Source organism: Trichophyton verrucosum (genome assembly GCF_000151505.1).
Source record: "Trichophyton verrucosum HKI 0517 chromosome Unknown contig00003_1.f1.exp, whole genome shotgun sequence".
In the NCBI taxonomy this organism is placed as follows: domain Eukaryota; kingdom Fungi; phylum Ascomycota; class Eurotiomycetes; order Onygenales; family Arthrodermataceae; genus Trichophyton; species Trichophyton verrucosum.
The window spans coordinates 38,379-53,817 of NW_003315635.1; the positions used below are offsets into that span (position 1 = coordinate 38,379).

General features: G+C 51.4%; 6 protein-coding genes across 6 annotated transcripts, besides 1 other annotated feature; 3 read left to right on the top strand and 3 right to left on the bottom strand.

Annotated features, from left to right (window-relative positions):
• Positions 1-78: 78 nt before the first annotated feature.
• On the bottom strand, positions 79-1,107 carry TRV_00039 (uncharacterized protein; the record flags this gene model as incomplete). The annotated part of the gene is made up of 3 exons (XM_003025731.1): positions 79-453; positions 515-756; positions 819-1,107. 3 exons carry the CDS (start codon positions 1,105-1,107, stop codon positions 79-81), a joined length of 906 nt encoding a protein of 301 aa, XP_003025777.1.
• Positions 1,108-1,177: 70 nt separating this feature from the next.
• Positions 1,178-1,528, top strand: TRV_00040 (uncharacterized protein; the record flags this gene model as incomplete). Its single annotated transcript, XM_003025732.1, has 2 exons — positions 1,178-1,229; positions 1,317-1,528. 2 exons carry the CDS (start codon positions 1,178-1,180, stop codon positions 1,526-1,528), a joined length of 264 nt encoding a protein of 87 aa, XP_003025778.1.
• Positions 1,529-2,986: 1,458 nt separating this feature from the next.
• TRV_00041 (uncharacterized protein) lies at positions 2,987-4,201 on the bottom strand (the record flags this gene model as incomplete). The annotated part of the gene is made up of 1 exon (XM_003025733.1): positions 2,987-4,201. The coding sequence occupies one exon, from the start codon at positions 4,199-4,201 to the stop codon at positions 2,987-2,989; it is 1,215 nt and encodes a 404-aa protein (XP_003025779.1).
• Positions 4,202-5,462: 1,261 nt separating this feature from the next.
• Positions 5,463-5,543: a sequence feature (Short protein (TRV_00042, EFE45169.1) was converted to a misc_feature.).
• Positions 5,544-8,430: 2,887 nt separating this feature from the next.
• Positions 8,431-10,359, top strand: TRV_00043 (sexual development activator VeA; the record flags this gene model as incomplete). Its single annotated transcript, XM_003025735.1, has 2 exons — positions 8,431-8,578; positions 8,654-10,359. The coding sequence occupies 2 exons, from the start codon at positions 8,431-8,433 to the stop codon at positions 10,357-10,359; spliced, it is 1,854 nt and encodes a 617-aa protein (XP_003025781.1).
• A 220-nt stretch (positions 10,360-10,579) lies between these two features.
• TRV_00044 (uncharacterized protein) lies at positions 10,580-11,835 on the bottom strand (the record flags this gene model as incomplete). The annotated part of the gene is made up of 4 exons (XM_003025736.1): positions 10,580-10,768; positions 10,949-11,084; positions 11,282-11,385; positions 11,539-11,835. 4 exons carry the CDS (start codon positions 11,833-11,835, stop codon positions 10,580-10,582), a joined length of 726 nt encoding a protein of 241 aa, XP_003025782.1.
• Positions 11,836-12,433: 598 nt separating this feature from the next.
• Positions 12,434-15,193, top strand: TRV_00045 (nuclear RNA binding protein, putative; the record flags this gene model as incomplete). The annotated part of the gene is made up of 2 exons (XM_003025737.1): positions 12,434-12,536; positions 12,732-15,193. 2 exons carry the CDS (start codon positions 12,434-12,436, stop codon positions 15,191-15,193), a joined length of 2,565 nt encoding a protein of 854 aa, XP_003025783.1.
• Positions 15,194-15,439: the final 246 nt, after the last annotated feature.

The following is a 15,439-nucleotide window of genomic DNA, read 5'->3' on the forward strand; positions in this document are numbered from 1 at the left end:
TTCAAGAAAACGAGCAACAGAAAGAATGTTGGTGGGTTTCCGGAATTCAGACTCCACAGATCATCTGGACTGGTATCATCAAATATAGTTAGAATACATTGCAGGATGGTGGGCGAGATTGGGAGCGGCAATCTCTGCAGAAGGCATGGGCATGGGCACTGGCATTGGCGCCGGTGACCTAGATGCGTTGGCAGGCGGTGTCGAGAAGGCGTCTAGAGGTGAAGAGATATGGACTGGATATCCGTTAGGGGGCTGAGGATGTCTTTTATGTCGAATTGAGCCTATCCGTGGAGTGGTGGATGAGGACTTGTAGGTATTCAGGGAGGCTTTGTGCGAGAGCTTGAAGGATCTGTAGCTGTCCTTGCGAGTGACCACTTCTTGTGTAGCAACAGCTCCTCGGGCACGAACATGACGTGCAGAGATTCCGATATCTGGATCTCGAAATACATAGCTCTGTGTCGATTGGTGTTAATGAGTAGCCAATCACATCAATGAAAATGGAAGGGGTACAAACCAGGCCAATATTGAGGGTCCCGATGACAATTGACACCACGCCAGCTCCGAGGATGAGTTTCCAGAAGGGAAGGCCTATTTCTTTCTGGCGGGTGGACTGGTTGTTCAGCTCCCCCAGAGTCGAGATACCGAGCAGCACCATGGTAGCCCCGAGAGTCACAAAGCCGGAGTCTTCGCCAAGCAGGGGCCAGTTCCGGTCAAAATACGCCCTGAAGACGCTGAGTTCCGAGACAATAAGGAATGCTATGGATGACATGTTAGAGTAAGGTAAATATTTATGTCTGTGGAGTTGCAGAAGGACGTACAGCAGACGGATGCAGAGGCAACATGAGTGACGGCTTCGAAAAAGAAAAAATTGGTGACCAGGACGATTTTGATCAGCAGGATTATGTTTGCGGCGATGACGACAAGAAGGCTGATGATGTTCATGACCCGAACGAGATTTAATATCACATATCCCGGGCCGGCCAAGGGAAACTTGGGGACCTCCATCTGCAAGGGTCGTTTTTCTTCAGTATTATTGTGGGTGTAGGAGCTGTAGTTGGAGGAGGGAGCGAGCGAATGCGCTGCAAGACTTGGTGCTTGCGATGGCATGGTTAGAAGACGATGATCTTATATATTGGCAGCAGCAGCAGCAGCAGTAGAAGTAGGAGATGGTATCAAAATGAAGGTAGAAGGTCAGAGAAGAGAAGAAGAGAAAGAAGAAGGCCTGGCCGGCAGGACAGAAGGGCTGTCAGGATGAATAACCAGGGACAGCGAAGAATATGATCAATAAGGAGCGAATGAAGGGCGGTTTGATTCAGCAGAGAGAGAGAGCGATGAATCAAACATCTCGCAGGTCAGCCATCAGACATTTGACAGGCGGTTGTTGGCAGACAGCAGACACTGTATATTGATTGATATGGTATTTTTGAACAATAGGTATAAAAAAAAAAAAGGGAAACCGACACAAGAAAGAGATGAAAGAAAGGCGAAGATGGAGACAGGAGAAGAAGAAGAAGAGGGAAACGCTTGAAGGCCGGTTTAAGCAGCCTCTTCTTCCTCTTCATCCACCAGTCCATCCTGTTACTCCATAACTATATTCACGATATATGAATAGCATGAAACAGCATGGTTGAACCATGTCTGCGCAGTATACGGGCAGAGGCCTCCAACCGCCCGTCCAGGGGCTCCCCTCGGGCAGGCCTGAGAGGCTCTCCTGTGCTTCAGGATGGCCCGTTGTCCCCCTCAGCGACTGGCCCTCGTCGTCCCTCCTGCGCTGCGTCTGCGGCCCGGGATGATGCTGAAACACAGCGTCTCGAGCATCTCCCGACCAACCACAGCCCGTCTTTTCCTCTTGACTCCTCGATCGTTCATCATTTTCATTCTACACTTATGCCCTTCGTCTCTCGTCTCTCTCTCGTCTCTCGTCTTTCCGTCTCGTTGCTTTTTTATATCCACGGTCACATGACCCCGGCGCTTCCATCGACCTCTTCGTTCTTCTGCGGCCGGTTTTTTTTTTTTCCTTCTTCTTCTTCGTTGCGACCTCCCGTTGTCCGTCGACTCGCTCTTCTGCTGTTCGCTCGTCCCCGCGGCCTCGTTGCTTCGTTGCTTCGGTTGCTTCGTACGCTCCGTCGTCAGAGTATCGTTCGGTTGACACTAAGCTGCTAAGATAGCGCACCATGACTCGCGGTAATCAGCGCGACAAGGCGAGGGAGAAGAACCTCAAGGAGGCGGCCAGCCATGTACGTTGAGTTGAGCCTTTATCGATAGTGCATGCTCTCCTGTTCCATGATGTTTGGCAGCCGATGACTGACCACTGACACTCCCGTCTTACAGAAGAAGAAAAATGAAATGAGCGGGACTGAGTTTGCTCGTACTAAGGAGGCTCAGGCTGAGATTATGCGGAAGAAACAAGAAGCTGGTGCGTAGACCTTTTGGTTGTGATTGCTTAGACGTAGCCGTTGACTGACTGGTTTGTTTTGTCTCTTTACAGCAAATGCGAGAAAGGCGGCTGAAGGGGGAAGCGCGAAGAAAAAGTAGCTGAAGGCATGCCATTGCCATTCTCCCGTCGCTGCGGCCTGCGTTAGTTCACAGATGATACCCGTTTTCCCTGGCTTGTCCGGTCAAGAGATGTTCGGCCTATGTTGAGTTTTTGGATATTCGGCTGCCTGGCCTCCCGCGTTAACCATCTTTCCAGCCAAGATATCACGATCTGTGATCTAATCAATCTCCGCATCGGGGAAACAGGGGATAGCGTGGTGTTATGCATTACGATGATGATAGAGAGGATTACTCCTCTACGAAGACAGCCTCCTTGATTCAAATGATAGCGTTATAGCGTTCTTTTTTACTTTTATTTTTCTTTTTATTTATTTTTTTTATCTATACATTCCAATCTCCTCCCCAGCTTAATACTAACATATAAATGACAACTCTCATTTGGTTATTCCCGAGACCAGCTCGCTATAATACCTCTTTTATCCACAAGTCATCACGGGAGATGCTGAGCCCACCTCTTCCACGACCTCGGGCCTGGTACATTAGCGGGAATCTCATTTGCCACAGGGCCTTCCAACTCCAACCTCAACGCTGCTGGTCCCTGGCCATGACCCTGGCCCCGGTCATACCATCCTTCTAGTCCACTTTCCGTTTCTTCTACTCTGGTCACCCCGAACTTCGACCCAGCAAGCTCAACAAAAGTCCACAGCGCCTCCCGTTGCCACTGCACCGCACGACCAAAGCGAATAACCTGCTGCACAACATCATGCACCTCATCGTCATTACCGCCATCACGGACCAACGTAAGTATGTGAAGCAGGAACATCCACCCTGAGTTATCGCCAGGGTTGCGTAGGCACCAGTCCCGCATGGTAATAATGAGATGGGTGTCGGATATTAGACGGGAGGTGGTAACTCCCGTTTCTGGTACCGCTGCGTTTGCCCCAGCACCCCTGCCATGTTCGGGTTCAACCTTGACATCGACCTCGTAAGTGGTGACGAGCTCTGATCGATCGTCAAGACCACCACCACCACCACCACCACCACCCAACAGGGCCAAGGTCTGCCGTAGATAGCTAAATGCATAGTAGTTCATCGGGTGATGTTCAGCTGCCCGCAAGACAAGCTCAACTTCACGTTTCAACAGCCCGGCCTTGGCCTGCTGCTGCTGCTGATGATGACGAAGGCAGACCTGCATAAGCCAGAGGCGATGGTACCAGAGCGTCGGCGACTTTGCATGCCGGTGTAAAGGCGATCCAAGCAAGGAGGCAGTAAAGTTGCACTCGATGGAGAGGAGTGGTGGTGGTGGTGTTGGTGACCACGGTCGATCGGCACCATCCGAGCCTTGCTTCGAGAGTGACCTGACAATCCTTCGCTTTCGCCAGTTACAGGCCGTCAGGTGCTCTGAGTCAAACACCAGGATGACTGTCGATGCCGCCGCCACCACCACATCGTCGTCACTGCCGTCTTCTGAAGTGGGATTGGACGTGAAAAAGGCCCGTCTGGCGGTGGTGAAGGCCTGGACAAGCGCCTTCTTGGTGACTCCGAGAGAGCTGCCGTCGCCATCTGTGAGCAGTGGTCCCAGGCCGTCAGGCAGGATCTCGATCTCGACTGTGTTTTCGCGCTCGCCTACGGAGGCCAGGGTATCATATATGCGCGCATCGAGTGCAGTAGACGTGCTGTCTGCGTCTGTAGCTGGAGCTGACATTGAAGAGCGACTTCATTCTCGTTGAGATATTCTCGTTTAGATAACTACTTCGTTGTTCTGGCTGCTGCGACTTTGCTTGTCTTGCCAAGCCTGCCTGCAAAAATCACGAGATTCAGGAGATTCGCGGCTTGAACAAGATATACGCCTATCGACAGTTGGAGGGAGCAGAGAGGGTAAGAGAGTCGTAGCTTCTACATAGCTGTTGAAGATGCCTTCAGCCAGTGTCGTCTCGTCTGCCCACTCAACTTCTCAGAGATGTGCGATGACGTGCAAGGTACAAGTCGTAAAATACGGGATACATGATCATCACGCGTGCAAATAAAAAAAAAAAAAAAAAAAAAAACAGAGGACAAGGACGAGACGAAAAAGAAGCAAAGAATGAAAAAAGCAAGCAGGCTGATCAATGGGAAGTGAGACGGATGGAACAGTCCAACGACTCGCGAGAAGGTCCATCGTGAGAGACTCGAGAGACACATCATAGCAGCCACCAGCTATACGTACAGAGTGACTGACTTGTCCGTTAGATACGTAGGTAGCTGAGTCCCTCGGAGCTCCATCGACGTCAGGGCCTCCCGTCGCACGGCCATAATACAGGAGCTCCCTAGCTATATCAGATATCGGTTCATGAGACATGAGAAACATCATCTCTGTTGCTATCAGTCATATTTGAACTTTAAAAAAAAAAAAACTAACCGTGACCACGGCTCTTCTGCTGCTGGCTCGGCCGGGGCTATGCACAGATAACAATAATATATTAGATTTACATCCACTCTGGAGAGGAACGACGGAAGAACATCGGGTTAACCTTTCAATAAAGGTACCCTTAAATTTGATCACCTTTTTCGCCGGAGCAAAGGACCAGAATAAGTTAAAGCCAGAGCCCAGCAGGAAAAGAAGAAAGAGGAGAACGAAAAAGCCTCCATCGCGTTGTTATTTTCTGTGCTGTGGTTGGACGGTTCGATTTTGATACTGACCAAAAGGGCTCTTTTTTTTTTTTTCTTTTACTCAATTGCTCTCTGCTGGGTGGAGGGAAAAAAGGGGAAAAAGAAACGAAACAGGACTTGACCCTGCTGCAGCATCCCTGTTGGTACGTTGGGTAATGTTATGAGAAGTGAAAAATACGGGCATACAGGTCCTGAATCTGGTATTACCAGTCCGGGTTTTACGCTGTGCTCTGCGAGACATCGAGGGGGGCCGCCCCAGCCTAACGAGTCAGGTAAACTTGTGATGATTGCTCGATCACTGGATTGGATGGGCGGCCATGGAAGAAGAGGAGAAAGAAGAAAAGAAGAAGAAGAAGACGGCGAAGAAGAAGACACCAACGACGACGACGACGGGTTGATTATTTATACGATGAAAGCCACGCCACATTTATGCTCTTGCTAGTGCAAGGTGTCTTTTTTTTTTTTCTTACGGAGTATGGAGTACATTATACTATTTGGGTGAGTGGTGATTTAACTACTTTTGCAGCAAGCGTTTGACGGAGCGAGAGGGCAGTCGGTGACTACTCTGGACTAAGAGTACTATTTTGATAGTTCTTGGTCTGTGTGACGATAGCTCGCGGCCAGAGGAGTAACTAACCCGTTAGTTCAAGGGCGGGTGCCCGTGATCCGGCGGTTACAGATAGACCATGCGATGAAACGGGGGGGGGGGGGGGTTAAAAAAGCAGGCGGTTTTGCAAGACAGCGAAGATTTCGATGGCCTGATCTCGATGTTTCTCATGTTTGTCGGCAATGATGTCTGAAGGTAAACGGACACCCGACGACGTGGCTCTGGGAGTCTCTTTCGCCGTCTACATACTCCGTATCACTACTTCTTTTCTGCTTCTTTATCCGGGGGCTGAAGAAGGAGGCGAAAGAACACTCAACCGAACACGAAGAGAGTTTCGACCTGTCCATGGTTCGACCGAAGATCGAAGGCGACTTTGAAGGAACAAATCTCGATGGCCACGAGATACGGCTTACTTACTTACATCCTTCCTCTGTCTTGTTGCTGCTGCTGCTGCTGCTGCTCGCTACGGAGGGCAGTGTCCTTACATGAGTTATGTAAGTATACATACGTGCGTAAGGATGTGACGTCTTAAGATGCCTGCGACTGCATGGTACTTTAGTACTTGTACTCCGTAAGTGACTAACAAACCAGGCCAAACAGCCAAACAGGGGGGCAAGGAGGAAATAAATATATTAAAAATGGAGCAGCAAGCAGAGACAGAAGAGCAAATTCGAACCCGACACTGCGGTTCCAGACCCCGAAAACAAGAAAGCAAGAACGAGACGGCATGAAGACGCTGGGAGATCTGCCGTTAGCCAGTCGATGGGACACACTCCTTTCGCTGCTCGCTCCCTGGGTTGCTTTCTTTTTCCTGCTCTCTTTTGGCTGCTGTTGTGTGTGTGGGTGTCTCTGTGTGTTCTGATTGAAGAATCATCCTTGAGCGGGTGACACAGCCATGCAACCTGTGACTTCTCGGTCAGCACACATAACATAACAGTTATTTTTATATAATAATACTCTGTACGGAGTTATACATGTCATCTTCCTGCGTCAGCCAGGGCGAGACATGCGAGTGAACCGAGGAACCTAGCAACCGCAGCAGCACCGTGTCCATGGCATGAGGGAACGACAAGCACCAACAAAACAGCACCTCTCTTACGCTGCTCCCACCCAGAAGAACGGACAAGAGGGGGGCCGGCAAGGCTGGGTCGGGTCAGATGGCGTCCGCTGTTTGGGTGCAGCTTGTTGCAGCTGTTATTTTGTGTGTGGCAGGTCGGGTTGTTAGTTGGGCTCCTTCTCCTTGCCTGGCTGGTGGGAGAGAGACCCAGCCGGAGGGGGGAGAAAAAGACCCTTGCATGCTGCTCACGCCCTCTGGGAACCCACCTTCGCGGTGCTGCTGCCGCCGTCCTGGGAGATGCAGAAGCCATCCATCCATTATTATTGTTAGTGATTATTATTATAAGTCTCGTCGTCACAGTGAAATAAATATATATTTATGTATACGAAAGAGCAGCGAGCGACTGCTGTCTGAAAGTAGAAGTGTAAGCGAGAAGGCCGCTGGCGGCTCGAGGACGCCACGTTTACCGAGCTGCCCGTTCGATGGCTGGGCAAGGCAAAAATGCTATTATATTACTCTTTTCGGTCGGATTTTCGTGTTTTCTTCTTCCTCTGCCCTTTGTTCGATCGTGCTCAAGGGGGCGCACCCTGCGTCCACCACCACCACTGTCTCCGCGGGGCCGCATGCTCCTGAAGTACATGTACCTCCCTGCGTGGCGTCTGACTCGTGCAGACTAGTCCAAGCCTCTGTCGCTGTCCTCAGCCTCTCTCTCGCTCTCTCTCTCTCTCGCCATATGTAGCATGTGTGTATAATAATGTATGTCTGTCTGTCTGTCTGTCTGTCTGTACGGTGCATCTCCGCCGCCGCCCACCAGTGTTGTTGTTGCTTCTGCGGCCAGACAGGAAACGAACAAGACAAAGTACGAAAACGAGAGGGGAACAACGGTAAGTTACGGCAGGTAACAACGCCTTGCCCCTCTGGGCCTAGTGCTACCCCACCCCTGTCCGGCCCAGCCCGTCGGAGTGGTCCAAGGGAAGCATGCCAAGCCCGCCAAGCCCGCTCCCCTATCAACCACTGTGGGGCCCTCGCCCTCTTTTCTTTTCTTCTTTTTTAAGCTTTTGGCTGGTATTTTTTAAGTGTTTCTCTGCTCTTACTGGCCCTGCCTGCTGGTGCTGGTACTGTCATGCCCGTTACAGCCCAGTAACATACTGCCCTTTTTCGCTGCGCTTACCGTACCGTACCATACGCCTGTTCCGGGGAGGGATCAGTGCGGCCCCAGCGCCCCGGACCTGGTCCACCCTTTTTTTTGCTTTCCTTCTCGTCGCTCGCCTTTCTCTTCTCTTCTTCCTCCTCCTCCTCCTCCTCCTCGCCTGCACACAAAAACCAAGCAGCACCGCCAGCACCAAACTACCACACGCCGACAGACAGACTCTCGCACGGCAGACACGCACACAGCACACAGTCTGACTGGCAGCCGTGTCGAAGGGCCGCAGACGATAAGTCGTCGCATGGTGAGTTGAGGCGAGGAGAGGCGAGGCGGCGTTGCGTGACTGTCGACTCAAACAAACTGACGGCTATCCAGGATACCAGTTAACCGCCCCGATTCTCTCGACTCTTTCTCTCTCTCACACACATACACTCTCTTTTTACTTCTGATTTTGGGCCATAGCCGTCGCCCAAGATGGCTTCCAAGTCGTCCATCCTGCACCCTCCAAATGAGACCGAGCACTCTTCGTCCAGGATCACCCGCGAGGGCAAGAAGATCACCTACTCGCTCAGGGTGATGCAGCAGCCAGAACGTGCCAGAGCATGCGGTGCCGGCGCTAAGTGTACGTCTCTTCTCTCGTCTTCTTCTTAAAACAAAGATTGTTGTTATCAGTAGGATGAGAACTAAGGAGTATTAGCCGCTGCGGACCGTCGTCCTGTCGACCCGCCACCGATCGTGGAGATGCGCATCTACGAGTCGGACCCAAACAACGACATGCAAAAGACTGACATCACCTTCTCATACAACGCCAACTTCTTCCTCTTCGCAACGCTCGAATGGGCTCGTCCTTATGCTCACGGCAGAGTGCAGGGCCAGCCGCCCACTTGTCCCGTCCTGACCGGTGTTCCAGTCGCAGGCATCGCATATCTCGACCGTCCCAGCCAGGCCGGCTACTTCATCTTCCCAGACCTCTCTGTCCGGCACGAGGGGCTCTACAGACTCAACTTCAGTCTGTACGAGGAACCCAAGGATAACAAGGACGAAGACAAGGTGTCTCCGTCTCCTGTCGGGACCGTGAGTACGACGGGCATGACCATGCCGATGAAGTCGAGACAGCCAATGAAGAACATGTATTTCCGTCTCGAGGTCAAGACCATTGCCTTCACCGTCTTCAGCGCAAAGAAGTTCCCTGGTCTGTCCGAGAGTACAACTCTTTCTCGCATAGTTGCCGAGCAGGGCTGCAGAGTGCGTATCCGTCGAGATGTGCGTATGCGTCGCAGAGAACCCAAGTCGAACAAAGACTACGGCGGCTACGATGAGAGACACGTTACGCCAGACTCGTACCATCCAGGAACACCGATCGAGCGGCCGAGAAGTGCCAGCAACTCGGGCATGGAAGGTGGTTACTACTGTCCAACACCACAACGCGCTCAGTCCGTTGCTCAGGGGTACGGCTATCCTGCTCCTCCGCCACCACCAGGACCAGTGTCTCAGCAGTATCAACAACAACAACCACCGCCACATCCTTCTGCCGGTCAGATGGCTCTCCCGGGACCGCCAGTGCAGTCTCAAGCTCAGTCTCATCTCTCCTTTGGTGCTCCACAACCACAATACTGCACTCCCCAGCTCCCGCCACAGCAGCAACAACAACAACAACCACCACCACCACCGCCGCCGCAGCACCCACCAAGCCAGATGCCCTACTCGTCGCCAATGCCCAGCTACACACCTCTCCGCCATCCATCAACGACAACAGAATATGAATCTCACGCTAAATACCCTTCCTACCAACAACCGCAGCAACCACAGCAACCACAGCAACCACAGCCATCGAGACAGCCGTCTGACCCCAACGTCAAGGCGAGCCTACCACCAATCTCCATCCCACACGACTCTGCATCGAGCGGGCCTCGCTACTCCTCAGATCCAAAAGCATACCAGTCGACCACATCCCAAGCAACTCAGATGCCTCCTCCATCGTCTCTCACCGCCGCCTCACCTTCTACTTCTTACAACCCGCCCACCACCAACGATGTGGTCGAACCAGCCACTCCAACAGAGCAGACACAGCAGAATTCATCCAATTCAACATCACAACAGCCACCAACCTATGACCCTACGCCAGGCAAAGGCTGGTCCTTCCGCCCGGAACCCTTACTCTCTTCCAAGCGAGGACACGGCGACGTCTTTGGCACCGCCCAGCATACCCAGCCCTTACACCACGGCAAACGGGCAGACTCTATCCCCACGTCATCTTCTAATACTAGTCGAAGCACTCTGCTATCACGCCTCACTCGACTACAGGGCATGGATGACGAAGACAACGGTATTATCGGCATGACCTACAAGCGAGCCGATGGTCGAGTTGCTACCAGAGTGGCTGGACTGGCGCGAGCGTCGTAAAAAAAAAAAAAAGATCAAGCATCATTTTCTATCAAAGCAAAACTTGAACACCTTTGAACGAAAATACCATTTTGCAATCGTTTCGTGTGATTTTTCTGCATAATGTGCCATATCTATACCAAACCGCAAGCCATCTCTACCCGCTAACCTGACCAGATCTTCCCACCCCGTTTCCTTCAATCTATCTTCTTTCATATCGCTTTATTGCTTGTTTGATACATCAAAAAACCTTTGGGAGGGTGGGAACCGGTGGCAATTTGCCCTTTTGAACTTCGTTTTCAGCTCCCTTGCGTCTGCCAGATGTTCTATACGCCTTTTCTCCGACTTGTTTATTTCCCCCCTTTTTACTGCTCTTCTTGCTATATATCTGGTATTCTTCTTTTTCTTTTTCTTTTGCCTCTTTCTCTCGCTATTTATTTCCCTATTTGTTGTCCTTGTTCTTGTCTTGATTCCCCTCGCCTGCCCGTCTATGATATCCAATCCCCTTTACCCTCTACATCTTTCCCGCACGCTTGCTTCTACTTCTTTTCCCCAGATGTATTTGACAACTCCTTCCCGCAACCGTTTTTGTCTCCACACACACACTTACCAATGTTACAGGGGCCGCAGACAACTCGAGTCCAATAGATTGGAATGAATAGTGAAAAGCCAAAAAATGCCATGTTGGATTGGACAGATGCAGCCGGAGTGCCTTTCCCCTTGCCAGTCGTTCTTCTTTATCTAATCTGAATGATTATATCTATCCATCTATATCCATCCCAGCCCTATGCATCTCAGTCTAGTCCAGCTTTCTTCTCCGTTCTTCCGTCTCTCCCCTGTTTAATACCCCTTTCTTTCTTTTTTTTTTTTTCTTTCTTTTTTACCGTCCATGTCCTCTCCTGTGTGTTTGTTTAGGTATATCTATCATCCATATCGTACGTACATTGAACAAATGGGAATATAAAGAAAGAACAGAAAGTGAGCAACAGCCGTTTCACCACCAGCACTCCTCGTATAATACTCACTCGCCCATCTATCTGTAGCCATCTATCCAACCGCAAGAGAGGAACTCTTCTGCAGTGTAATTGGCTGCCCTGCCAACCACCCCTTGTCCTGCGGCGTCTCTATGTACCTCCTGCGGTGCCCTTTTGCCCCTTGCTGGCCCAGCTTCCACTAGCCGCGCCTCCGCCGAGGACTAACCTTCTTCTTCTTCTTCTTCTTCTCCGCTTGTTGTTTTTCTTCTGGCTCTATTCCTTCTTTCGTCTTTCTTTTATCCGGGCGTGGGGGTTGTACCTGAATTGGGTGTCTGTCTGGTCGGCGAGCCGCGGATGTCGGTTTAAAAGCTGCTTGCGTCTCTGCTGTTTGGGCGTTGGATAGTTTGGCGTCTTCTTCTCCTGCCGACTGGCGGACGTTTGACTTGACGTTGGCTCTTCTTCTTCTTCTTCTGCTGTTGTTGTTATTTGTCATTTTGTTGTCGTTGTCTTGTTGCTCTTTCATCCAGACGTCAAGAGGTCAACATCGCCAACTTCAACCTTCAACCTTCACCCTTCAACCACTGACCTCACCGTCAGCATCGCCTTCTTCCCTTCACCATCTCCGCCGCCGCCGCCGTCGTCGTTTATTATATTCGTCTCGAGGTCGGCAGTCGAAGATCGGTCCCGGGCGTTTCACAAACCTGCCACAGCCCGCCAGCAACGTCAAACCCCGGCCTGCAGGGAGGCAACCTCGAGCCGAGTCTCGAGTCCAGCTCCAGTCCCGTCTACCCACCATTAATCAGACAGAGTCGGGGGCTTTCCTGCTCGCCTCTCTACGCTATACCGTCCTGTCTGTCTGGTCTCTCTTTATTGACCTCGCCGCCGGTGTCTGCTGCTTGGTATGTCGGCTCTGCTATTTACTTGCGAACTAACGCGTTGCCATCTCTCCTCCCACCATGTAAACAAACAAACAAACAAACCCAAAAAAACCCACCAGGCCAGCGGGTAAACGGGAGCAACAGGTTTAGCTAACGGACTAGTTTACTTAGATTATACGGAGTACGGGTTCCAGTCGATGTTACTCTAGATAAACGAGCTCGCGGACGAGAGTCAAGGTCAAGATGTCTCGACGGGCAAAGACGGGCGATGTAAGTGATTATTTGTTTTGTTTATCCGGTTCGCGTTACCAGAACCCGTGGCTGCCACAGAACCAAACAGCGAGACGTAGATACGACTCGAAAACATGCACAGAATTCAGTATAACTTGAATAATTCCAGGCTATGCCGCCTCCTTTGCCCTGGCATCTGGGAATCTATGTCGTTTCTTGACGGTTGTTGTGAAAGTGGTGTCCTGTGTGGTTGCACTGGCTACTGGTACATTAACACGTATAACTGACTATTGAGCGCAGGGAGATGAAGTTGATGTTGATCGCCAGCTAGAGGACACCCTACAGCAGTCAGCTGCTCAGGCTGCTGCTGCGGATGCCTCGCTGCTGGAGGATGGCCATGGAAGCCCGTACTACGATAGAAGGTATGGAAGTAGCAGCAGTCGTGGTCGGGCAGTTGTAACGGGGCCTTCAAAACGCAAGACATATCCATACCCATACCCAGAGACCGCTGCTGGACGTGATGGTGCCCTTTCTGCCTCTACGCCCTCTCATCGTCGCCGTGAGTCCAGCAGGGATCGTTACAGCGTTGACGTTGCCGGCTCATACCATTCATCATCGCCTCAGAAGCGTGTTGTGACTGGAGAGCTTCCTGAACAGCCGACTCTTCGTTCTCGCAGAGGTCAGGACGTAACGGAGCTTAGGGACAGACAGGAACGCCAGTCCCGGTTCCTAGAAGGAAGTATGAACGACAAGGTCAGCACACGTCCACCATCTGTTTTTATTGGCGAGGAGCAAGAGTACCTACTCTCGACATACATGGATGAACACAACGGCGGAAAAGGCGTCAATGGGTGGCAGCCTACTGCAGGTGGTCGGGCTTCGACAGCTCCCTTGCTACAGGGCAAGAAAGGATATCTTTCTTCCACCAAAACAAACAACACTGATGCAACTGACGCCAAATCCTCAGGTGTTTTCCGCTTTGGAAAGGCTATCGTCTCCGCTATCAACCCAATGGGTGTATGGGGCAACGTCTCTGAAATCTGGAAGGGTCATGATTCGTCATCCAAGGGGTCAGGCTCAAGAGAGATGCCGGTCGACACACCTCATGCCGCCCGCATCGAAAAGGCATACCAGGAATACAAGGCTTCAGCGGCCTATAGGAGCACCACACCTTCAACTGCCCCCTTACACAGATATGGCTATTCGGGGGATGACACTGGCAGCCCAGCAAAATTGCTCCCCGTTCAGACCCCACAACCGCAGCCGTCTCATCATCCGAGTGCTTTGATCCAATCCAGCATCAGCAAGGAGCTGCCACCTACACCACTTGAATGGCAAGGTCTGCCAGTTTCCACCGTCTCCAAACGTTCCTCGTTCCAGACAATCAAGGGCTCTCGATCATTCCTTAACCTCAGTCACTCCCTCCGAAAGGAGCAGTCACACAAAGACCTTGCAAGAGAAAACAAGCTGAGGAAAAAAGTTAGCAACCTTGAGGAGAAGCTCTTGAGATATAAACGCGAGCTCAGCACCTTTACACACGAGGAGGATAAGAAAGTGGATGAGCTTGAAGGAGATGCACATGCGGGCCTCGCTGTTCAAGTTAATAACCGTGTAACTCATCACCTTTATCCCCATACTACGGCCGGCCCCTCGGTTCCTTCAGTCCCATCTCCATCCCCATCTCCAGCTCCTCCAAGCCATGATGTGAGATATGTGCGAATGAGACCCAAAAAGTTCGTTCCAGGCGCCTTACCCTCTCTTCCTTCAGAGAGACTCCTTGACGATGGAGAGCCTCCCACCATCCGTGAAGTCTCAAGGCAAGAGGCTAGTCCTGAGAAGCCCATCTATACGAGGAGATCAGAACCACGACTGAGACGGGCGGTCCCGCGAATTAGAGAGGAAGATGTCACCCGGACTCCTGCCGCCACAACCACTAAACTGACCAAAGAGGGAGCAAGCACGCCTCCTTCACGGAAACGCAAGTCTCCTTCCCCCGACCATGCAAGTGTCCGTCGTCGCCGGATCTCTGCCACCTATAGCAAGAACATAAGGAGTAACAACAATAGCAACAATGCTAACGACAGCAATGATGGCGCCTCACCTCCGCCTTCGCCGCAGCCCAACCGCCGTATCTTGACTGAAAAGCTAACAGGACCCCGTCCGTACCCTGTCAATGCACGTACAGAGACGGAAGGCCGGCGTAATCAGCCATCTCGCAGAGCCAAAGAGATCAAGCCGGTCTACTACCCAAATTATGATTTGACAGGACGCTCTGTCCCTGTCCCCGAACGATCCGAATCCAGACCCAAGCACGATCAAACCCCAGCTCCAGCCCCGGCCAAAACGCCAATCCCCAAGTCAACCCCAGCCCTTCCCCCCCAGCATGGTGGCCCCTATGCATCAGTGGAAGTAGCCATCCCAATTTCAGTCGCCCCTCCCATCCCATCCTCTACCAAACCACCACCGACGCCAACCTCCAGGCAAAAATCGAATCAAAAGCAAACTGCAGATGCAACCGCAAATACTGCTTCAATTCCACCCCCACGCCCAGAGTCTGTTCCAGCAACAAAGGACATCATAAGCAGATCTGGCAGTCCAAGGAAGCACCACAACATTCCACCGCGTCGTAAAGCTGCCGAGAAGCCTATCAGCATTACCCCGGGGAAGGGGGGTGACGAGAATATCCCGCCTGTTCCTCCACTACCAGTAGAGCATGGAGGCAGTCCCTTGATTGAAGACGGCGAATTCGAGTGGCCTGAAGACATTTTTTAGATTTCGAGATATGAGTGATGATTTTATGTTCAACTGCCTCCCTCTTCTCTTTTCATACCTGCCAGGTCAATGATCATCTCATGCCGTTTGATATAATTCTGGCGGTATAATCACCATGATTCCTCCTATTGATGAACCGATCTCAATTGTGCATGACGAGATATGATTTGCTCTTTTTTTTAGTTATTTCCTTCTGTCATCTCACTATGCTCATGTTTTTCCTACCCCTTTCACCTTTGTCAATTT